General features: G+C 33.9%; 1 protein-coding gene across 1 annotated transcript in view; it reads left to right on the top strand.

Moving 5' to 3' along the window:
* CSMD1 (CUB and Sushi multiple domains 1) overlaps nucleotides 1-26,079 on the top strand; it is a 1,073,346-nt gene that overhangs the window by 1,010,434 nt on the left and 36,833 nt on the right. The window contains exons 51-54 of the mRNA XM_062489724.1: nucleotides 1,150-1,344; nucleotides 3,857-4,030; nucleotides 11,000-11,173; nucleotides 14,397-14,570. Coding sequence (XP_062345708.1) covers nucleotides 1,150-1,344; nucleotides 3,857-4,030; nucleotides 11,000-11,173; nucleotides 14,397-14,570 — 717 coding nt within the window. The remainder of the gene's footprint in view (nucleotides 1-1,149; nucleotides 1,345-3,856; nucleotides 4,031-10,999; nucleotides 11,174-14,396; nucleotides 14,571-26,079) is intronic.

Below are 26,079 nucleotides of genomic sequence, written 5' to 3'. Positions count from 1 at the left end.
TTTTATTTATAATAACACAATTCATCGAATTATTATATTTATTATGTATTATTATAATTTATATATTATTTATTTATTTTGCCAGAATGTTAATCTTTTTCCTGGTGGAATGGTATAAATTTATTGTAGCATAAATGAGAACCAGACTCTTCTTTTTATTTCTTTATTTGGGATTTTTGCACACTTCCTCCTAATGCTTTTGTCTTCCACTGAGCAACATATAAAGAAACTAAATTTCTACTACTTCTTGTTGTTGGTTGGTTGATTTTCCTTAGAAAGTATAGCTTTTCTTAACTGTTTCTGAGGTAGTAGTTTTTTCTAAAGTATTCACTTAGTGAATGTCACTTAGTGACACGAACAGTCAGTAATTCACCCAGCCTTGTTTTATAGCAGGGAAATTCTGAATAACACGGTAAAAGATAAAAAAATATAACTATTTTAAATAGTCATAAATATTTTCATAATGCTAGTCTAGAGTCATAAGTACATTAAGATAGAATTCATGTCAATATTGTAAATGTTGTAAGCATCCTGTGGGCTTAAATTGCAGAGCATCAAATTGAAACTGAAAAAAGAGCATAAAACATACTTCTTGTCTACTGTCAGTAACCGTATTCTCTTACAAAATATGAAATACTAAAAACAACAGAACTGAAATAACTCTAAAAATCTTCCTGAATATCATCTATTTTTTTGACATCTTCTAAACTGGAATTAAATAATTTTTCTGTACACCCACAATATACAGTTTTATGCTAATTAGCATTTCAATGTGTGCTAGCAGCTTTTATGGCAAGCTGTTTTAAGAACTTCAAACTCTGCGAATGTTACATAGCAATATTTGCTTTCCCTTTTACAACCACTGCAGTCTGTGGTGTGTTTTGTCTCTGAAATCTTTAAATAAATCTCCTTAGAGAGCATAACTGTATGTCACTGTTCGCTACATCCACTTAATTAAAGTATACTACAAATTCTGGTCAATTTTTAATGCTCACTGTATGAGAATTATTTTTCTTAGAACTTGTATTTCCAAAATGACTATGGTATTCTAAGTCTTAGATTGTGAAACATCTGCCAGTAAGGCAAGACATACACCTATAAAGAAATTTAGGGGCAGAATGCTAATATGTGCATGTTCTTTCTTCACAGCTGTAACCTGCCCCAGCATAGAGACTCTTCTGTCAGAACATGTTGTCTGGAGACTGATTTCTGGGTCACTGAATGAATATGGAGCTCAAGTCATGCTCAGCTGCAGTCCAGGGTATTATTTATTGGGTCGAAGACTCATACAGTGCAGGACTAATGGAACCTGGAGCATAGGCAATGAAAGGCCAGCTTGTAAGGGTAAGGAACATACTTGTTTACAGAATATACTATGCTTCTTAATACATAGGTTTTCTTTTATAATTAAAGGCTTTAATAAACTATTTTACCCTCAAATTCCAATAAGTAATAAAGTGTGAAATTTTCATTAGCTTGAAATAATTTATTCCAACACCTTAGGTGTTAAGTACAATATGTTTCATAAAAGAACCAATCATGTAGCATGAAGAAAATAATCTGTATTTAGTCTACTAAGTGATGCATAAGTATGTAGAAAATACTAGGAGAAATGTGTATTATTTAGAAGATTCCAGAGTAGAGTTAGTTTAGAAGATGATACTGTTTTCACCTCTTGAGTGAAGCATTGCAACTGTACTGTTGGAGAAACATTCATATGAGCTTTTATATTGTCTTCATCCAAAAATTCCATAATTTACATCAATCCTGTCTTTGGATGTTTAAAGTTTCAGAGAACCTTGGCAATCTCAGTGGAATCATACAGATTTCAAGAGTTACAGTGCAAAAGTCATAATAAATTTTTCCAAAATGTCTTTTTTCTAAACAATATTTATTTTTTAATTCAGTTAACTGCAAATGTCCCTTTCTTTTTGTGAACATGGACTAAAAAATATAGCTTTGATATGCTACCTTATATGGAGCTACTGCTATATATGCTGCTGTTCAAATGCTGACAAGTCTTTGAAAAGATAGTTTTTTCCCACAATTACAGAAACTTTTTGTGAGTAGAAAATGGAGTGATCCATATCGAATGCGGTTAACCAAAAGAAAAATATTAGACAGAGAATCACAGGGAGTTGCTAGTTGAAGAGATATTAATTAATTTATAAGAAAGGTACATTATTTTGCCCTCTGCTAGAGGACAGATTAGGATTTAATTAGAGCAAACTTCATCCCCCAAGAGATATTCAGTAATATTTCCACAGGACATGGATCATTAAGATCTGGTAACACATTGCAGAGTATTTCTGTGTAGTCTACAGCTTACTTTCTCTGTGTCATTCACATGCTAAGGTCAGATTTTATATATATATATATGTGTGTGTGTGTGTGTGTGTTTGTGTGTGTGTATATGCATGCATATATATATATGTATGTGTGTATATATATATTCTAGTTGTTTATTTTTCTGAAGCAGTAGGAAAGCTGATTGAAACACTGATGATAAGGAGTTTAGATTATATTTATCAATGTCTAATTGTCCGTAGTATCTCTAAAGGAACTTCAAAACTTCAAATTAGAGGTCATTCTGGATTAAGAGAAATCTAATTATCAAGTTGCTTTTTTTTTAAAAAAAAGTGCTGAGCAGGTGCCTAAAAATCACTATATAGCTCATTATTTATGTAGTTTATGTATTTTTAACTGCAATATCTGTAATTAAAGCAAATGAAGCATTTTTAATATGTTTAGAACTGTTCATTCTATTGAGTCAAACTCTTCAAAAAGAGGTTACTTTTTAAAACATGAATGTAATTTATATTCAGCATTAAAATTAGAAATTATAATGTTAGGCTAATCCACAAATTACATTAATGTGACTTGATCATAGTCAAAATCAGTTTTACTCATCTCTGGGCACATTATGTACCTAAGAAACTATGATCATATATTTTCTGATTAAGACTGCATGGTAGCTGGTTCTTGATTTTATCCAAATTCTAAACAATTCCATGTTTTTTTCTACAGAGAACATTTTAAAATATGTAAGAGTGGGGCCTTGGGATTTGAAATACAAAGTTTAGTTGTGACCCAGATACTTTGAAAGTAAATATATGATTTATACTAATATATAAATACAACTGAAGTTCTTGAAGACATTGGTCTTCATCTTAAATTGCAATATTATTGATATACTATTCTAGAAACAATAGAAATTACAGAATGGTTTTAATTAAATTAGAGTTTGATACATTCTTGAAAGACAATTTTTCATGTGGTGTTCAGTAGCTGTGGGTTGCAGTTGATGCTACAGAAAGTTTGTGATAATTGTTCAAATCTAGTCTTTGGCAAAACCAGATGATTTATTGTTTTAGCAAGCAGACTATCATATATGTTTTGTGCTTATAAACAGGAGTGGGAAATAAGAAAAAAAGACAGTTCATAACAATTCAGAGTACTAAATGTTAAAAATATTGATAATACCTTTAAACTAGCACAACACTTAAAATATCCAGGGAACATGTATTTGAGGAGTTACCATGGATATGTACATAGGGAACATAACCACAACATTCTCAGGAATTAATGTAATTCCCTTGTTTCAGAACTAGAATTTTGGATTTGCTACTGTAAAGATATGAAGTTATCTCAAAGAATCTTTAGATTTCGAACATATGTTGCCAAATCAGGCATACTTTTAAGACCTTTCTATGGAATGCAACTCTTGTATTTATTACTATTATGTTTACTTTTTAAAAAACACGAGGTGATGTATTGTCTTCCAGTCAAAAATATTATGAAAAGCACTTTCATATTTCAAAATGTTCTGTTTCTTTCTTTTTTTTTTTTTTCCTAGTTATCTCCTGTGGTGGTCTTCCATCTCCACCAAATGGAAATAAAATTGGAACCTTAACAGTCTATGGAGCTACTGCAATATTCACTTGTAACACAGGATACACATTAGTTGGTTCTCATGTGAGAGAATGTTTGGCAAATGGTCTCTGGAGTGGTACTGAAACCCAGTGCCTAGGTAAAACTCCCATATTTATCTTTATTTGTTTTGTTTTTGTTTGTTTGTTTGGTCTTATACAGTATCAAGAATTGGAATTCAGCTCTTGTCAAGCAACAATTTTGAACCAATAAAAAATAAAGGTACCTTAAATAAGAAAATATTGTATACTGAATATGATTTTGCACTATTCTACTAGGATATATCTTTTCATTAGAAATTAAAAATTGCCTTTTTGTTGTTGTAATGCTTTTCAAACCAGTACAATTTTTAAGTGACTCAAATAATCACCCACATTCACATAGCTTTTCATTGTGGTGCAAGGTGTGTGATGAAACTAAGCTTCAAGATAATCTTCAATTAGAGCTATTCCTGATGCATTCCAACTACAATTGAGCGTTCAGCGTATTGACCATTCGGTCAGGGGAAGCAGACAAGAAGCAATCAAAAGTGAAGCAAAACCAAGACTCTTTCAAACCCTGAGATTTATATAGTTTGGACAATTATTCTTACCCCAACTCTGACTGTCTTCAGATCCCCTCATATTGGTTCACACTCCTAATACAGACATGGAAAAAGGCTCTTTTTGAGTAACATTTGAGGCTCAGCAAGCAGGTTTATTCTGGGTTGTGAACCATTTATTTCTGGAATCTGTCGCTTGCTTTGTCTGCCCTAATTTTCCAGATTTTCTTCTTGCCTTATAGTTGAATATACTCGGTTGCCCTTAGGAAAGGAGGAATTCTGCTTTCCTCTTCAGAGCTCAACCTTACATAAAAAGCATCTTTCTTCTCTGCTGCCTCACTATATCATTTTAGCAGAACACATAGTGTTCCATGCTTATCTTCATATATTCAGGTATATATGGGATTCTCCAAGCACCTCTCCATGGTGGTGGGGGAGTTTTGCAGTGGATCTGTTACAAAACTATGGATCATGTGCAGTCGACTGGTAGAAGGCCTCAGAAATGAATCTGGGGGCTATGGCCTCCCTATGCTGGACCCAGTCAGAGCTGAATTTTAGCACAGCTGCTGAGTTGGCTTTCCCCATGGATGCATTCTTCTCCCCAGGCTTGTTTACTTTTTAGGCCCAAGATAATTGGGCAATAAAGCCACCTTTATTTTATCTCAACCTCCTGGCAGGTGTCTTAACTTTATGCCCAGATTTCCAGAAATTTGCAGAGGCTTATTCAGTGTAGGGGGGAGGTTTGGTGACTGCACATGAGAAATCACAGTCTTTATACAGTTTGCTATAGTGGGAAAAGTGCTACAGTGATCTTAGCTATGTTTGAGCCACCAACCATTAACATCTCAATTTCTCACAGGTACTAGACTGCAGCAGAAAGAAAACTACAGAATACTATCAAAGAAACAATAGCACAGAATCATGTAATTCAGATCAGAATTAAGATTTTATAACCTTTCATTAGGTATTTATGATTGACTCCTTCATTTTGCAACAGGAATGTTTGTAGTTGAATTTTTTTGAACATAGTTTTATAGTATGTTGTCTCTTAAGACATGGAGTGGTCAAAACTAGCATTGTCTCATAGAACTTATCTAACGTCTAAATTTCAGTTTATTATTAGTGACTTCCCAGCAAGATGCAGTTGTTTTGGGCAAATTTTATGAAAAAAAAAGATCACTTCTCTGGTATGATATATTTTCAGACCTTATTGAAATAGAAATAGACCAGTTTGAAATATGCTGTATTAAGAAAGAAGTCATCTTGATGCCAGAAATAGGCATAAGATAGCATAAGCATAGGATATACGCATAAACAGAGGACATTAATTGCTACTTCTTTTGATATTTAGAGCAGTAAAGAAGCAAAATATTTTTTTTTTTTTACATAGGAAAAAATTGCACTGAGGTGTTGCTTAGGGGAAATCAGCTTTTTCACATGCATAAATTCATCAGTTCCACAGTGAAAGTGTACAGAGGTTTGTATCTAAAGAGCAATCAGCTATTGGTGTCAGGGTATCCCTGGACTGAGGCTGACTGACATTTAAATATGTTGGAACCTCAGCTGTGATGACCCAACAGCCCAACATTTGTATGTGTGAGAGTGTTTTTCACAGCCCTTTCTTCTGTTCTGAACATGCAAACTCTATTGCAAAAACAATACAGTGATTAACCCTGTATGTTTTTCCAGTGTGTGACACCACTCATTGCCAGGATATTGCCTGACACCTATGTGCCATGAATTCAGGCATAAAGATATGCATTAGTATTAATTCATTTTGAATAACCTGAAATACCACTTTGTAACTTGATCAATAATAACAGTATTTAGTACTTATGTACTACTTTTCTTTTTGGAAAGGCAATATGCAGGATCATTTGGCTGCCAACAGATGCAAACTAAACAATGCACAAGTCTCAATGGATTCTGTTTGTATTATAAATCACTCTTGCCCGTGAAAGGCTGGAAAGAGGTTTTTTTCTTCTATTCTAACGATTGAGAAATAATGTTTACACTGAACATCCCAGAAGATTAACTGTCTAGGGTAGTCATGAGTTTAGATTCAAATAGTGTAGAGATGGAGAAGAATTTTCAGTACAGGACTTACATACACACACACACACATACACACACACACACACATACACACACACACACACATATATATGTATATTACATATATAGAACAATACCACATTATTCCAAAAGTCAGTTTAGAAACAATACCTAGTGAATCTTTTAACTCTTTGGGAAACAGTTGTTAAGTTTATTAGATCTCATATTTAGGAAAGACTGTCTATATGCAGATTTAATTTAATTTATATGAAGTTATCATTTTCTTCTCCAGGATTAATTTGGTGCTGGATTCTGTCTAATTCAGTTATTTACATATCCCCATTGAAATTGGTTTAGATTACTGTTATCTCCTTATAGCTAATAACTATTTTTCCCCATCTGACTGTCTGAATTCTGCATTTTAAATTATGTTTACATATGTATTCCCACTTGTAATGAACACAGGACCTCTTGCGGGAACTATTACTGTAGTAAAAGCATTGCTTGATTTATGATACTTCACAAGTGTTTTTCTAAAACTTGGATAGACTTTAGTTCCTATTTGATTGATTTCATTGTTGAATGAAGCCCTATGCTTAGAACTGTTAAATGCATGGATCTACCTCCCCAGACAAAAAAAAAATCACATTTAGAGCTGTCAGGTTTGATCACTACTTAGTCTTTCCTATTTCATATTCAGACAGGCTCTATAGTGTTAAAAATTTTATACAGCTTTGAGTGTGAAAGTCTAAATTTGAGTTACCTCATGCATGCTGCAGAAAATTTTAGTTCTGCTACTAAGCCCCTTCCTGTCTCTGTTACATACTTTCACATAGGGTATATTAATACCATATTCTTCAGACACTTAATTTAGATGCAATTAAGAATACAATCCAAGGTCAATGGAACTATGTAGGCTCCTCCAGAGAGCAACTCAGGAAAGGTAAATTCTTAAATTTTAAAGCTAGATGACATGAATACTGCTAGTTGAATATTCCTAAATTTCAAGGACAACATGCCCCAGATTTGTTGTGGAGGTGCCTTTAAGACTTTCCTGAAGCCTGTGAAAATCAGAAGGCAAACACCCAGGGAGCTCTGAATGAGCCTTTCCATGTCAAAGGAATTATAATGAGCTCAAGATGGTTTTTATCTACTTCTACCTACTTGAATGTAATTCAGGATAGATATAGATGAACATAGATATCACTCTATGCTACCCACTGATAATTTATGATTTCAGGTTAAATGAGCACACTAATTTCTGTATCTTAGGAAAGGGTTTGTCAATTCCTTATTATTTGTCTATAAAGAAAGCTAAAATCAAGGACTGTAGTTAATGAGAATAAGGCTCAATATAAGACCTGAGTCTTCAGTTTGTTAGCATTGCATGTGTTTTTTATTAGTTATACAAGCATAAATATGAATTGTTAGGCAAAATTTCTTTCATTTTCACTCACACCATTGTCTCTTTCCCTTTTTTCCTTCCAAGAATATTTCTAATTATAAGTCACAAAACCTATATTGTTTTATGCATGCTTTGTGTGTATGGCTGACCATAGCTTCTTATAGGGCATAGGGCAAATTGGAAGTATTTGAATTTGGCTAACTCCATCTGCAAAATCAGTGGCTTTTAATTATGGATCAGTGTGTTTTCCTGAAAATATATTTTTCCCTGTGTTTTTATGCCTTTCAGATGCAAAACTATTCATAAACAGCTCAAGGATAGACTTAAAATCTAAAGTTAAATATAATCTATTCCATTGCATCTTTTAATTTTATGATATATATAATGCCTTAGATTTATCAGTATGAAAATATGCTGCTGTGGACTGTAGTTGTGTAAAAATGTCTAAACCTTTAGTTGATGACTCATAGGTAAATTGCAGTATAATGCTATGATATTGCCTTATATTTGAAATTCTTATTAAAATAAAATAGAATTTTTTGTATCTTGCCTTCCAAGTGTTTTTGAATAAAACTGCTGAACCAACCTCCATGTATGTGAGCAAGTTTCTAAATTCTTGAGGGTATATTTTACTAAAAGAATCCCCCCACAGCCTTCTTAATCTTCTTTAATTTTAGCTGATGAGAAAATTATATACATTTTGTGTCATTGCAATGCTCTTTCAGTTCTTGATGTGTTGGAATAATTAATCTAAATGAGTCAAAAATCCCTGAAAATCCTTAAATACAGTAGATGGAATGATCTGTAAATGAAATTGCTGACATAATAAGTCCAGCAACTTGTTAAACCCCCATTAAAGAGAAAGTGCATAATATTTTTCTTTATGCCAGGTGGCATATTTCATCTGTCTTTGTTGAAATTCCCTGAGGTCCTGTGTCTTTCTTCTGTGCAACTACTGCTTTTCAGTTCTTCAGTACTTAGATCTAGGAAATAAAAAATCCCAAATGTACTCCTTTCTATTTCACCTCACTCCTGGAAAAAAATAGGGAGAAAATATGCAGTTTCCCCTTGCATCCTTGAAGCCAAAGTGAGATGGGATGAGACTGGATGGGGGTACTGCAAAATGGAGGGCAAACTAATTGAGCCAGCAAACTCTAAGGATATTGTTTCTTGATTTGAAGTGTGGCTAGGAGCCAGTGGATACTAAGGATGAATAGAAAGGCCCATACTATCCAGCCTCTCTCTGTCACTTGGATAACAAATTGGGATGCACCTGCAGCAAGTTTGAGGGTGACATGAAATGATGGGAGAACAGTAGATGTGTGGATTATAATACTGCTAGACAGAGGGACCTTTAGAATTTGGAGCAAGGGGCCAGCAGGAAGCACATAACGTTCAGGAAGGACGAATACAGAATCCTGCACTTTGCCTTGAATGCCATTTGTGACTACTCATGGAAATGACTGTGTAAAAACAATCTTTACAGAAAGTACCCAGGTGACTGAGTGGAGAGGCTGACTAAAAGTTAAAAGTGTGGCCTTGCAGTAAAAATATCACAGACTGGAGTGTGTGAGCACTAGTGTAGTCAGCAGGTCGTGGTTATTATTTCTTCTTCAGCAATCATGTGGAAAATTGTGTGTGGTTTTTGTGTCCTCCACCATACAAGAGAGATATTGCAAAATGAAGAAAGTCAGGGGAAGACCCCATTATGAGGCCAGGGATTGGAGTATCTTTTAGACAAGGAGAAACTGAGTGAGGCTGTAGGAGAGAGAAGGGTAAAAGGGATCATATTACTAATTTGGACTGAGAACAATAAGATAAATTATTAAATGACACATTTCAAGGAGAAAAATATGCTTACAATGTCCTCTGTTGCCATATTCTTTGTTGTAAGGGGAAAAGTAGTTATATAACTAGTGAAATCTTGCATTCATACTCACTTCCTTAAATTTGCAGAATACCACAAAGTCTTCTTGTAGGCATCAGCAATACAAAAATTAGGATTTTTGTAATAATTCCCTGTGTATGAAAAACCTAATCAAGTGGTGTATGTTGTATCCTTCTAGTGTTTTAGGTGAGCCATTAGGTGTGAATTAAATATAATGTCTAGCTTAATAAAGGGGCTTTACTTGAAAGGAAATTGAATCCCAAAGAAAAGTTACAAACAAGTTGCTGCTGTTGGATACAGCCTGCGTGAAGCAGAAGCAATCACACACACACAACACCCATTGTAGCTGCAGTCTTGAGCCTTAGATCCCAGTCCCCAGCTCTCAGAATGAGGACAGCACAGTTTCAGATGAAATTACTGCACTTGCAATTAATCAGTGTCACCACAAAAACAAATAAAAAAATTAAAAAAAAAAAAAAAAAAACGCACAAAACCTTTTTCTCCTCCTTAATCAGTAAAGAGAAATCTTGGTGTGGTTTTTTTTTTTTTTTGTTTTTTTGTTTTTTTGCCCAGTAAGTCTGTTTTTAAACAGAATGAAGAATCCAGAATGAATTAAATCATTACTTGGCTTCCTCACTGCCAAGACTGCTATTATCCTGAAATAATGGATTCTGCAATGTTTTAACAGCAACTGAAATAAGGAGGAAACAATGCTGGCAAACATTCCTTCTTGTTTGGAAAATGCTTATAAATTCATATTCATGTCAAAATATAAGCTCTTCTTTATAATGCTTTGCAATTTGGTCAGTAAAAAATACCCGACTTCTACCTTTTATTACAGTGAAGTGCCTTAATCAGTTTGCCTTTTTCCTCACAGAAATATGAAGTCTTTAACTCTCAAACTCGTAGTATTATTTCATTATAGAATTGTCATTTCTCTAATTCATTATTTTCTTTTTCAAAGAAGTAGAAAAAATATAATCTGTAGGTTTTATACCTGAGAACTTGCTCTGTGCAGTGCAGTAGTTGACTCTAAATATATTGTTTATTGAAAGGAAAGTTGAAATTTTGGGGTTCTTTTATTGTAAATTTTGGCAAGTCTTATTTTTGATGTTTTGTTTACGTTGTTTTGTTTTGATGTTTTGTTTGGCGTTTTTGATGGGTTGTTTTTTTACTGTAGCTGGTCACTGTGGCTCTCCAGACCCAATTGTAAATGGTCATATTAGTGGAGATGGTTTCAGTTATCGCGACACTGTAGTCTACCAGTGTAATCCTGGCTTTCGACTTGTTGGTACCTCTGTCAGAATTTGCCTACAGGACCACAAGTGGTCTGGACAAACTCCTGTTTGTGTCCGTAAGTACAATTAATTTTTCACTGAATTGTTGCAACTATTTTAAACCTAATTGAATAATAACAGTGAATTGCATGTTCAAATGTTTTGGGCTCAGATCAGATATTTATTTGATCTATTGTCAGTTACGAGGGTTGTTATGATCCAGTTTCTAACCTAGCATGGACTTGTTAATGTTTTCAGTAAGTCCTAATTTCTGTCGTTTCAGAAACAGGATGGCATAGACACTGAAGGGGTTTGAATAGCAGGCTGCAACTGTGTAACTTTCTCTTTGTCCAGGCATAGTTGTTATGCCAAGTATGGGCTGGCTTAGCCTCTCCCCTATTTTTTGCACTAAGAGTAAAAAATTCCTGTGTATATTTTCATTGCTTGAGGGACAAAGCTGGACTAGTGTTCATCTGTGCAGTTCCGATGGTGACTGCCCATTTTTTCGAATTGGCCTCAAGGCATGGCACTGGATTATGCTACATCTGCTAGAAAAGTTGTTAACATTTTATAGCCTTTAATATTTTCTTAATTCACCTGTCTTTTAAAATCCCATAATTAAGTGCTAGAATTGTGGAGTCTCTCTATCTCCACTTCCTTCTTCATTTGTGCAGCAGATCATGTGACGTTTTCTGAACCATCAGCCATTTAATCAGTCAAGTCCAATATATCTGGTTTTTTTATTTTATTACTTTATTATGTAGTTGATTTTATTTCCTTTTTGGTTTTATTAAAGAGCCCCATTTTATACATATTTTTGTTATTTTATACATATTTTTGTTATTTTTATATCAATTGTTTCAGTGTTGCATTTTTTTAAGATGTCTGCAATTCAGACAGAAGTATTGTCTACAAAGAGAGAGTCACTAAGATGGTCAGCTTTTCTGTTCATGCATATTACATTTCTAAATGTTCAGTATTTTCTTTCTAGGGTAAAATGAAAAATTTTCCTTGTATACGGGGACATGAAATATCTCCCAAGTGTTATTCTCCTTCAATAGCCATATTTGTATCTTCAAGTGATTTATATTCATCAAAGGAGAAATGTCACAACTAGCATTGTTACTATTAGTGCATTCATTTGACTGCAGTGAATAAAACCCCTTCAAAAGAAAGGGGCAAAGCTGGGGGGCAGCACAGGAGGGGCAGGAGGCTGCTTGTTCCTAAATAAATGTCATCCTTAGTGTTATGAGAAGGACTAGCATCAGTTTCTGTTATTAGAGTTGGCGTAATGTTTTCCATTACATCATGGTTTTCTTTTGCTTAGAACATGCTAGACTAAAAAGCCATGAAAAATGATCTGGTTTATGTCAGCATCCAAACTTCAGGGGTTGTTCCTCCTTTGATTAATTTATTTAAGAAATTCCCATTCAAATGAGACTCCTATTTCTGACATGTAAAGTGAAAAAATACTGTTCATCAATGCTAGAAATGTGTTCTATTGAAATGTTCTTCTTACTGAGCATTCTGGAGCCTGAACTGGAAATATGACTGTGGTGGGTTGCCCTTGGCTGGACGCCAGGTGGCCACCAAGCTACTGTCACTCCATTCCTCAGAAAGGCAGGGGAAGAAAATAATACACCAGCTTGCTAAAACAAAGGGGAATGGTTGCATATGCAAGCAAAGAAAATATTTTCATTTTCTACTTCCCATGAACAAGCAATGTCTGGCCACTTCCTGGGAAAGAGGGCTTCAGCATGTGTAATGGTTGCTCCAAAACATACACGGATGATACCTCCCCTCCTTCCCCACTGCCACCCTGCCTTGCCCCTTCATTCTCCGTCCTCTTAGCTTTTATATCTGAGGTATGGAATTTCCCTTCGGTCAGCTGACTGAAGGTTGCATCCGCTTTTGAAGTTGCAACTGCTCCCAGCCTACTGGTGGGAAGGTGGAATGTTGGGGAGACAGCAGCGGTTCTGTGCAGTGCTGCTCAGCAGTAGCAAAACAGCAGGGTGTTATCCTTTCTAGCTAAGGATACAAAGCACAGCACTGTAAGACATCCATCTCAGGTAGATCCAATGCAATGGCAGAGGTATTACAAAGACATTAGAGGCTGTGCCCCTGAAAATTTACCCCAAATTGGTCTTTATTACGTGAGATTGTTACCGATCATCACATCTTTTTATATTTTTAATTTACTTTGAAAGGATTTGTAGATTCATAAAGTACCAGGCATTATAATCTTAAAAAAAAAAACCAAAGGAAGCACTTGTAGCTCTCCACACAGGACAGCTTAAGATTCTTAGTTTTGTATAAAAGCCAGCCTCCTTCATCTTGCAGAATTTGTGGCATAAAGGTCTTTCCCCATTTCTTTACTGGAAAACCAGGTGGATCACACTTTAGCCAAGTATCCTCTGAAAGGTCTTTCCACTTGCTGCTTATTGAGAATTATTAGGAAATAAGATTTCTGCTTAGTTCCTTGTGAGTAGCAGTACAACAGAATCAAAAGAAAAAATAAACCCTTGTATAGGTTATTTATAAGTACAATATATATCACTAGCACAGTTTAGAAGTTATGTTTGTGCATGTGTATATATGTACATTCTGACTTTGCATGTTAGTACCTATGCTTTTCTATCTTTTTCTATAATATTTTAATATCTTGTCACATGGAAAACCAGAACTTGACGATAATAAACTTATTTTTTAAGTTCTATTTTAGCAAAATCAACACACATAATAAATAATGGGAAAGATTTGCTCCCAAAAATTATTTCTTTATAGTCATGAGAAAATCAGATTAAAAGAATCACTACTTCAGCAAAAGAAATGCAAGATTCTTGAACCTGGACTGCTTTAGAACTCCAGAATATTCTGAAATAGTATATAAAATTTGTTCGGCTCTACTACATGTTTAAACTTTCTAGGAAAAAATATTTTCCTTTATTTTCCTTAATTTTTAAAGGCCTAATGCATATCAGATGTGTGTTAAAATGCATATATATATATATATATATATATGTTTAGATTTACTTTTATTACAGTCTTCGACATAAGTAGGTTCCAAGAGTTTTATTTTTAAAAAAATATTTTTCTCTATTTCTCTAGTTAAGAATTTTTAATAATTATATTGTATTCTTTTTCTTATATGTCTTGTATAAAAGTCAAAGACAAATTCAGAAGGGAAAAAAAAAAAACAAAATCAAAAACCAAAATGCCAAAAGAGCTCCAACCTGCAAGTGATTCCATGGATCAGTACCTTTCACTTAGATGCTAATCTGCCTATTTTTCTTCTAACAGCAATCACATGTGGACATCCTGGGAATCCAGCTCATGGAATGACTAATGGCAGTGAGTTCAATTTAAACGATGTGGTAAATTTTACCTGCAGCACTGGATACTTACTTCAGGGTGCTTCTCGAGCACAGTGCCGAAGCAATGGGCAGTGGAGTAGCCCTTTACCCAACTGCCGAGGTAAGAGTTTAACCCAGCCTCAAAAAACTGGGATATAATTCACAAGCCTGTCCTTTAGGAACTTATTTTGACCTTTATTTGAGTGTCTGCATTTCTATATTAGAGATTGTTGTTATGGCTGGGTATTGGGGAGGTCTAGACTTTTCAGTATTTTACCTCAAGGCTCTCAGACTGCAATCACCAGCATTTAGTTTATAGACATATGAAATGAACTTTGTATCACAAATGTTATGTTACATCAATAAATCATGGTTGCCTGTCTAGCCTGAATGAGGTGCATTTTAATAGAGTTTCCATAAATGGTCATTATTTAATTGAATATTTATGTATCCAAAAATTATTATTTTGTTTCCTAGCAATACATTCTGCTTGGTTTTTGTGCAAAGACATCTGAAATTGATTCCTGGTGTGCTATGGGTAAGATGGACATGTTTGAGAGATGAGAATGAAGCAAAGGTTTGTGTCAGAAAATCTGTATGAAATGTGCATATTAGGAAAAAAAAACCACGATTTACAGTTCTCAGATTGAATTCTTTATCTAGATCCCAGTAGTGTAATTAGGATTAAAACTTTCTAGACTTAACTTGGTTTTGCTCCTTCCATTTTTGATCAATGTTTTTTATTTATTTTCTTTAACTTTCAGCTATTGTTGCAGAATATAGAGCTAATGTCTCATCTTTTTTCCACCAATATCTTGATCAGATAGCTAAAATCTGTTCACTAATTTATTTTTTTAATGTTATATGCCCCAAAATAACTTCTACTGATATAGTGCATGCTTTCTCATTGCTGAATCCATTAAGATAGTGATATTTAATGATATTGTGAAACACTGTCTTTTTAATCACTGAGGCAGACTGAATATCTTCTGACCACATCATAGATGTAAACTCACAAAGAAGTGAAAGGCAGGACATGAGGTAAATCATGTAAGATGTACTGACAGGTCTCAAATACCTGGGGAAACCTTTTTGAGATATTCTATATCCTTCAGTGCTCTTTTTGTGAAGGATCTGGGAAGAAATGTACTTTAATGGCTCTAATTTAAATGTTTTTTTCCTGGTCATATTAAAAGCTGGAATTATCTGGTTAATTTATAAAAGTTAATAGCAGTGCTAATTTCCAATTATGTAAACCAAAAACAAATCTAAAAATGCTGGTTCTGGAAAAAATCTGATGGCTATGTCTGCTATGGAACACGAAAAGTAATAGAGCACAAAAATTTCTCCATAAATGCAGTGGTTACTCAGCTTTTCTTGAGTATTATTAGCTTTCACTAGATAAACGTTAAGACAGTGTAGGCACTATGCTTTTTGTTCTTTGTAACTTGTCTTTTATGGGCCAAAGGAAATTGCAGGCAGCAAAGTCATTCTAAGGATGCAACACTGGGATTAAAAAATCATGTAGTACGACCTTGACTTTGGCTATTGTACCTTTATTATCCACCTGTTGTTTTATTAAAAATGCTATTGTATTACAACTGTTGTTTCTGAGAATAATAATTATATTTGGTGATTAACTCATCATAATGTTTCAGAGATAGCTGATGCAATTTCAGGCTCAGTATGTGTGGAATTAGATCTTTGATTCTCATTAAAACAATAAAGAGATGGCAATTCCCTCAGTCATGACCCTCAGAATTTATTCAAGTGAGTTAACTAACATAGCAATATAATTATTGTAACAGAGAAACAAGGACTAGCAAAGTGTTCTTATTTAGACTAATGTGTTTTTTTCCTTTTTATACTGCTTTCTTTTGCTAGACCTAAGTGAACACACTCTTCTGTCTCATCTGTGAGGCATTTAAGTAAGGTTTTATTTGTTAGAAAAACATACTTTTTCACTTATACTGTAGATGCAATCAGAATCTGCTCTGTTTGACTGTTAGATGCAGAGAACAGAACAGCTTTACTGAAGTTCAACCCGATTTACAAGCCAAGTTATTCAGCTATTTATATTGAACTTCATTAAATTTATTAAAAGAAAAACAAATCAAAATGAAATCAAGGAAAAACAATGCAAAGACTGAGTTTTTTTTTTAAAGAACATAATAATTAGGATGCTTACAGTTACTACAACATTATTTCAGTTGTGTCCCCTCTCTACTTTTGTTGTCCTTTTTAAATTTATTCACATGAATTTGATTTTGATCCAGGCCAAATTATGGTCTGAAATCTTGCTTAGGGAGATTGGTTTTATTGAAAGGAGTTTTATAGATACAATTCTGCCAAGATTCATTCACTTAAGGATGGTAAACTCCTACCAGAATGGAGTGGCCCAGAGTTCTCTTAGTTGAGTATCTACAGTTTTTTCCATTCTCATGAAGGTGGTATGACACTGGACTTTACCATTCACTCAGTGTTTCTTCATTCTACTCTTCACTTAGTATTTCTTTCTCCATAGCAGCATATATTTTTCAATGACTGTCTTGTATCTCTTCCTTCATGAACTGCAACAGTCCTCCCAATTTCATCACCCACTCTGCGCACCCTGCTAAAACCCAGAGCACTTTGCTGCTAATCATAACACTGTAGCTGCTCACCTCTGTGACAGGGTTTACCTGATTTAGGGGGTTGAAAAAGTTGTCATGAAGTTTACAATTTGTCCAAGAAACCTCTCCTTCTGGACAGGAATATATTGCCAAAATGTACATTTACTGTTGTAAATGTATTTGTGCACCAGAAGATATTTAGTTGTACTGTAAAGGGAATATTCAATAACCACTTGAGCTAAAGCATATCAGTATTAGAGTAGTTCTGTGCCATTCTCCTAGGACGTGCGTCTCTGATCTAGAAATGTGGGGGATTCTTATTTCAATCATATGAAAATTTAAAATGTGTATTATAATTGCCTCGATAATTGGTATTGTTTCTTATTTTAGGTTGGGGTGGTGGGTTGACCTTGTAAATATTATATAGCAGTTTCTCTCTGCTGTTCCTTCTCTTCTCTGGTGTGGCCCCTTCACAGGCTGCAGAGAGTATCTACTCGCTCATGCACTGCCTTCTCCTCTAAAATCAGTGCTCCTTTTTTTAGTTTTCACTTGTGTGTGTGTGTGTGTGCGCACGCCCTCTGCTCTCTGGTGTATTCTGCCCTTTCTTAAATATATCTTCAGAGAAACAAACTTTTCTCATGGCTCACTTCTGATTTGAAGAGAGACTGAGTTGGGGTCGTTCAGCTTAGGGGAGTAGGCTCAGGGGAACGTTGCTTATCATCTATACTTACCTAAGAGACAGTATAGACAAAGAGGGCCAAACTTCTCAGTGGTGCTCACTTAAAGTACATGATGCAAAGGTACAAAATCAAACATAAGAAAAAGCTTTTTAAATGTGAGGGTGGTAAAACACCTGAATAAATTTCCCAGAGATATTTTGGATTTTCCATTCTTGAAGCTATTCAAAACCTGACAGGACAAAGTCCTGGGCAAACTGTTTAGTTGTCACTTCCAAGTTCAAGTATTGTGTACAGCTTATGACTAAAGACTATAAATATACACCAACTATATTCATATGTCAAATTTGGTCTTACTGAAATTACTAAAACATACCTTAAGCAAATAATAGCACTTTTTCTGGCATATGTCTTTCCTTCTAAAATTTTCTTTTATTAAATGGGTGGAAAACATTTGTTTTAAAGTTCATTGTTAGCAATGAGATATGAATTTGTTTGCAAAGAAAGTAGATCTTCCAGCTCTTTAAATATCCTGCTGGCAAAGGATTGATTTCTAGCAAATCTGTATCATTTAATTCAGGAGAGATTTTACATATGACCTTTCTTCCAAACCTCGGTTGAGTTCACCTGAGTCAGTAATGAACTTGGCTTCATAAGGCTGAGACTGTGCAGGAAGTGTCACAAAGTAGAGATTGCTGCTTGAAGCTGTTGCAGAAGTTTATTTTATTTTATTTTATTTTATTTTATTTTATTATTTTATTTTATTTTAAATGTTGAAAATGAACTGTTATGTAGGCATAGGAAACCTTGATATTTTTGGAAAATAAAGCTGGGGCAGTTCTTGGGCACACTTTCTAATGATCCATTGCTTCTGTTTATTGTGTCAATAGCAGGTTAACTAAGTGATCAGTGACAAAAAATTTAGTAAGGAAATTAAGTGGGTTTTTTTATTATTTTTTTTACTTAGGAAATGGTAATGCACACACAAAAAAAACCATATTTGCTATTTAAGAGCCGTATGATAAAAACTTGCATAAAAAAGTGATTTTAATATGTTCATGTATTCTAAATGCACCGCAAGCTCTGAATTGCTTTGCAATGGTATTTTCCCCTACTCCAGAATGATTTTATCTGTTCTGGTTAACTGTTTCGGCTCAGCAAGTAAAACCTTTTATCTCTTAAAATCTACATTTTTTTTAGTATTTGATTTGGACTTGTGTTCTGAGGTAATGTAATTCTTAAAATACCCATGCCTTGGGAAAACTGTGTTTCTACTGTTTCTGTCACAAGTGAAAAAATGGCATGTTGTGATGTTCAGGTACTTTGTGAGATAGAAACCCCACATTTTCTGAATTATTTAAACATTGATATCTGTTTAAAATTTTATATTTAATCTTTGTGATGTATTTAGTATTTTCTAAAGATTGGCGATGACCTTTTCTGGAATGTATGGCTTTAAATTAATAATTTGTAATTCTCCACATGGAATCTATTTTTACTTGTATTTATTTGATAAAGAACAGTAGTTGGTTTACTTTCCTTTAAACTGGAGCAAAATGGCATCAGAAGAATTGCAATACCCAGATCTCTGCTGCAAACCTACCTGAGTGGAGCTTGATGCAACCTGGATGTCCCACCCCAGAAGTAATCATGACTCTATTAGATCCTAAGTCAAGTGTGTTCACTGGATTTTTTGTTTTTTCCATTAGCATTTTGGAATCAGTTTCCATTTAGTCTTTGGAGGCACAGAAAGCCAAACTTCATGCTTTCTACTTCTCATAATAACTCCTAACCACCAAAATGAGAACTGAATCAGACGGTCTCATCAGGGCTCTGAACTCCTGATTGCACTGCAGGTCATTTTCCCATATATTATTCTTGAAGGAAGAACTGCTGTATTAAACAGCACACTTTCTGCCTGTATTAAGGCAGACTTATGGTCATAATCTGTACCAGGAAAAGTGGATATCTTTTGCTACTGTTTCCTTCAAAATTCCTTTTATCTTTTTATAAATGAGATTTAGGAGCTTTTCTCCTGTTAGAAATATGCTTCTTAAGACCAGAAGCATTTTAATGGGAACATCAATTTGGCAAAGTTGTAGAGGTTTGAATTAGCTCACATTCTCCAATCTGTATCTGTAAATCCAGGTTATTTGTTAGTAATAAAAAATTCAAGTCTCTGTTTATTTATACTACATTTGTGCTGAATTTCTAATTTGAAAGGTTTATCTTTCTTTATCTCATTCCTCATAGATTCTCGAAAAATTTAATTAGACTTTTATGTCTTATCAGGAATCTGATATCTACAAAGGATTGCAAATTTTATTGTTTTCACTTTAGTGGCTATGTCATTTGAACTAGTGGTAATGTGTTCCACTCATTCACCAACACAAAAACCTTTCTGATGGCAGCTGATAGAAAGATGAGAGAGATTGAGACTGGTGACCCATTCTTCTTACCCAAAGATAAAGCAACTCTGTATTTAAGCAGTTTTCCATCTGTGGTGGGAGTCAAGGATTTGTATAAGCTGAGAAATGCATTTTGTTCACCTTTGGGTTTTTTTCCAGAGTCAGAGGCCTTTCTTGTGACTTATTTATACTTAAATGTCAGATATACCTCATCTGTTGATATTGATAGTATGCTGATATTCTTCAAAAGGATAATTTGCTCTTGAATAAGTTTCCTAAATAAGGAGGTGAGGTGCCATGGGAGATGGCATACAGTGTCAGATATTTACCTGATCTGGCAGAAATGCCCCTCTCTGGAGTGAAATCAGCCTGGAGATCAGGCAAAAACACTTCAAAATGCAGTAGAAACATCTTTTGAGGCAACTGAAGATTTCCTCATCCAGGTAAAAAACAATGCTCGCATTAAAAAAGAATCTGAATGAAAAAACTTGTAAGTCATGATCCCAGAGTTTGTACTAGTCTGACAAAAGCTATTGTGTTGATAGTACTTGTATATAGATGCCCAAAAATTAATTTTGCATACAGAGAACACAAGAGAGAAATAACAGGTAAGTATTTTATCTTTCTGATCAATTTGCTATTGTAATACCTGGCAATCTGAGAAGTAAACATATACCAACATTGATGCAATACTTTTTGCATTAAAATGTTTTAAAAATACTGTTGATCAGATATGAAAGTTTATAAAAGCTGCTTAAGATTGCTTTTGTCAAGAAAGAAAAAAAAGAGAGTGAGGACAAGAAATAAAATACTGTGAATTATGTACTTTTTAATGATCATTCAACATTTTAACAGAAAGCTGCCCCAGAGGACTCTGACAGGGTTTTTAACCCCTTTGTACTCAAGGGTTTGAATCTATTCAGTGTGAGGTTTCTAAAGTTATCAGGGCAGACTTGGAGTATTCTCCAGCTTTTCTCAAAAGGCTAAACCAAGACTGACAGAATTCATTTCCCATGCAACTCTTGACAGGTGTCATTGAGAGAAAGCAATCTCCGTCTGCTCTCACTGTGATTTAGAATGGAGTCCCCAGGGTGAAAGGCAATTGGGGAAAATACTGCCTTAGTTCTGTATGCCAGCCAACTCAAATTCTTTTCTAATGTACTCCTCACTGCAGCCCTTCTTAGCAGCAGCATACTTGTGTATATATTTAAAAACTGATAGCTGATCTTAAGTGCCACTGCAGGCATAATTGTGGTTACTTTTTAACTTGAGGGATTGTATTCTCTTCCATAATAATTTGATAAGACTTCATGTATGATGCAAGAATTTTGTTCACAGAGCATATGCAGAGGTTATGCATTTGGTGACTGTTTTGTATTTCACTCATCACTGAGCTGTCTAAACAGATACTACTGGTACTGGAGTGAAAACTCCGGATCACACAGGCAAATTGATACTTTGGGACTGCAATGTATTCCTTGAACGTTCCATATTTCTGGCCTGCATGGAGAATTAAGTTTTTCTGTTCTCCATATTGATTTGAAAAGTAGTTCAGTTAGAATTCCTTTTGGGTAGCTATGTGCCAGTATATCTTCATGAAACAAAGCTCCTTTTAATTTCTAATACTGACTTTGAATAAGCAAAGTTGGCATGATTACCTGTTACACCAAAGATTTAATTTTAAACAGTTATAATTGATTTTGTTTTATGTTAATAATCTCAACTTCACTGAAAACAGGGACAGCTCTTGTGAATGCTGGTTAAAAATTAAACCTAGGGAAAGAATTGAATAATCCATAGAATGAGAAGAATATTCAAAAATAATTGCATTCATAAATCTACAAAGCCTTCAATAAATGAGAGAATTTTGCAACATTAATCAGATTTTTCTTCTATTTCGAATAATATTCTGGCATTAAAATTGAAATAATTTGAACTATTACTTTCAATGTTCTATTTCAACTAATCTAATGCATATTTGAGTTCAATAGCAATGATTTTCTCTAAATTGCAGTGAAAAAGAAACACTTTTTAGCTTTTATTTTGAACAAATTCTAAAATGGCATTTCACTGTTTATTTTGCTGCTTTTTCCTTTAGGTAATTTTAATCTGTATTTTTTATCTATGTTCCATTGCTTACCACCTTGCTCTAGAAATAAAATAGGCATTCAATATTATAGTTAAAAAAATAGTACTTTCTGATATTCTGGAGTTTCCACAATTACCAAATGAGATTTCTCTGTGACTGATAGTCTATGATGCCATGACAAATTGTCAACTTTTTTGTTCTGGAAGGCACATTCTTTAAAGGTTTGTGCCTGTAGATCTCTACTGTTGTCCCCATTCCACCACAGAGAATACCAAAGCACCTGTAATTTCATTGTCAGACAAAACAACAATAAGAACAACAAAACCCAAATCCAAACAAAATCAACAAACAAGAAATGCAAACCAAATAAACCACCGAACAAAACCACCCAAAAATCCCATCAGGAAGTAAACTAAAAATATGAATTGCATGAAGGAAGATTCTTTTGACATTATAAGAAACTTAATCTGATAAACAGTGTGAATCTTGTTGTTTAGCTTGGGAAAAAATCAATAGTATGTGTCCTCATGCAAATTTCCACTAATTTTATGCATTCATTAATGAAATTTTGCTGTAAAAGTGTATGTCCTATTTAAACTGTGTATGCACATTTTCTAGTGCTATATTCCTGAGCAAAGACAAATTTGGATGATATTAATTGCAGGCTACTAAACATACGTCTGTACTGTGGATCTCTGTGAGTACAGCAAGGAGTCCTATTTGTACCAGGATAAAATTTCTAATACAGAAAAAATTTAAATATGATTGATATATTGATAAACAGATATTAATTTGCCTTTGGCCTATCGGCAGAGGAATGTAATTATTATTTTTCCACAGGATTTCACATTTATTAGTACAACCATAAAGCACAATTCCATCTCTTTTTATTTGTATCATTGAAGGGAAGACCTACTCTTGAAGGTGTAATTGCTAAAACAAGTAGGTATCAGTGCAATGGAAAAGTATTGTTTTGCCCCAGTTTTTGATACACCATTCCATTACAAAATGGACTGATTAGAACATGGAAATAGGTCTCAAGAAGACCTGAATTCTGTTCTCTACCAGTATAAATATTCCATGCAACTCTGGACTTCATTTTTTGATATGATGAATTGCAATAGTGGTATTGTCTAACTGTTAGGTTGAGAATCAAATTGCCTTAAAAAATAGTTTTGTCTAAATAGAAAGGTTTTGAAATATTCACTTTTGTGTTTGAAGTTGAATTAATCTGTATTTTTAAATTAAACAGTGCCTGCCATGGGAGCTATATTGCTTCTACTTATTTAGATGGTTTATCATTTCAACCAAGTGGCACTTCACAGGAATTGTTTGGAGCATGGTTCAGGGGTTAGTATGGAGAGGAGGATCATTCTTCATGAGCAGTTCAGAGAAACTCACCCTGTTCTGGAGGGTAGCAGCACACAATGACATAGACTGAGCCATCATTTACTGGCCTCAAAAAAAGTGCCAAAAAACAAGTGCTGGCTTTCTTTAATTCACATTGATGAAGATGTGTATTCAAATGTTTAGGAATGTGTAAAAATTAAGTGTAAGGATGTGCTTGTACAAGGCAACTTATAGCTATGCAGAGGATGCAGGCTAGTTCTAAAAACAGAAACTTTACAGCAGCATCTACCCAGCACTACACCACATCTAATTGCCTAGGAAACAGGGTTAATTAGAATGCAGCCTGTGTTGCTTCTGGGAACTGTGCTAGTTTCTGTAGGAAAGGATTGCACTGTGGGTACAGACATATGAGCTTCTTCAGATCTAGCTTAATATTTTGGTAAGGCATCATGTCAGTGGGCTATATATTTTACAGACTTTCACATGTGTCCTGTTCTACAATGATTTTTACATTGCCAGTGCAAGAATTAGACTTAGCTGAAAAAGATGAGTAACACGGGAAAAAAAGCATTAACAAAGAATGTGTTGTGTAAAAGAAAAAAAGCATTTTCTCTTGATAATACTCTTAAATAGACATCCCCAGAAAAAAGAATTTTTTGAGTCCTACAAAGCAAGGGCAGAGACACAGACTTCCACATCCAAATTTTTCACAGCTTTCAAAGAGCAGTGAGATATTAGGACTTGATAATTTTCTCTGCATTATGGGACTGAAAAAAAAGTCAAGAGCTAAAGAGGTATTTGTTTCTGTCAATGAAATATTGTGTAAACACATATTTATTTAACCTACATATATCTGATATCTGTATAAAATGTTTTGGTTATAATACCATGTTTAAATAAAAGTTGTTAGTATGAAATATAAACCATTATAATGTAAGCTGAATGTAACTTCTCTGGTGAATTATTTCATAATATTCATCATAACACAAATAGGAATAATTTCAATTAGGAGACTCTAGAGTTTTCTACTACTCAAGAACAACAATAAAAAAGGATCTCTCATTGAACATAATCATTCTACATAAAAACCTTTCTAAGACTTCATGTGCATTATTGTAATACCTAATTTTTAAAAATATATTTGACTTTTCTGTGTAATTGTCACTGTTTTTAATAACGATTGGTATACGAAAAAAGGGGTTCTTTATGCCAAAGAGTTCTTTTCCCCAAATATTTCTTCTAAAATAATTTTTATGAAGGAAAATTTTAGATTCATAGGAGACATTCTTTAGACCTAGGTATATGTTTAGAATTGTGAGGTTAAAATTATGAACATTTAGCACATTTAAGAGTATGGCTTTAAACGATAACAATAAATAAATTACAACTGGATTTTGCTCCAGATTAAATATTAAAATCCTGATACTTTTTAGCTGATTGAATGAAATGTCCCTTCAATGAGTATTTGCACAAGCTGCCTTTTTCTAGTGTATTATCTAATCAGTACATTTAAATTTTATATATGATAAAACTTAAGCTTTTGAATAAAAATTATTCAGTAGTAAAAACCAGTCCATTAGGGGCTATGTATATTTTACCTCTAAAATGATAATCTTATCTATATTCTTCTCCATTGATTTACTTTTCATGAAAATTCATTTTAACTAAATTACATACTTGAGAGGTAGATCCTTGTGGTTCTTTGATGAGCTTTAATTTATGACACTAATAATATTTTAGGTCTTGTTTTTTTTAGTTTAGTTGTGCTGTTACCTTTAGAATGAAGACAGGGGAGGAGTGGAGTAGGTGTTTGTAACTTTTCGTATAGTTCTCAGATTAACAGACAGCAAAATTGGTGTTTGAAGAAGTCCCTTCCAACCCAAGGTGTTAAATGGTTCTATGACTCTGCAGTCAATGCAAAGTATAAAATGAAGAAATGGGGAGAATAGCTATACTTTATATAAAAATTAAACAGTTATAAAAACAAAAAAATTTTAATGGCTGTCTGAAAAAATTATTTCATGTTTTTTGATGCTTAACCTCACTCTTGCTCCCCTATCAAGTATTTGATTATTCACTGTCTTCCTTTTCCTGTTCTACACATTAATATCAGAAAATGTCCTTAATAGTTGAAGCAATTTTTCTCATTAGAGGAAATTTTAAAAAAGAAAATGTCAAAGTGTTATTTAAACTATATACTGTTCCTTCACATAAAAATTATGTAGAACACCAAACTAGTCCCACTAAGGGAATGATAAAAAATTCCTCCAATTTATTTTTTATCTTTGAACCACTTGTATATTTGATATTATGTATTTTGCCCAAGATTATTAAAAGAACTGGAGTAAAATTGTTTAATTATTTGCAAAGCAAAAAGATATAGAGTCTTACTTAGGAGTCAATATCTCTCATATTTAAGGCAAATGAAACCCACAAAGGAACCATAGATGAACCACAGTCACAATCTGCTAGTGAAGTAATGAAAATCATTGCT

The sequence above is a fragment of the Cinclus cinclus genome, chromosome 3 (genome assembly GCF_963662255.1).
Source record: "Cinclus cinclus chromosome 3, bCinCin1.1, whole genome shotgun sequence".
Lineage (NCBI taxonomy): Eukaryota > Metazoa > Chordata > Aves > Passeriformes > Cinclidae > Cinclus > Cinclus cinclus.
The sequence above is the reverse complement of the archived record's forward strand: the minus strand, read 5'-3'. Positions and strand labels throughout refer to the sequence as shown.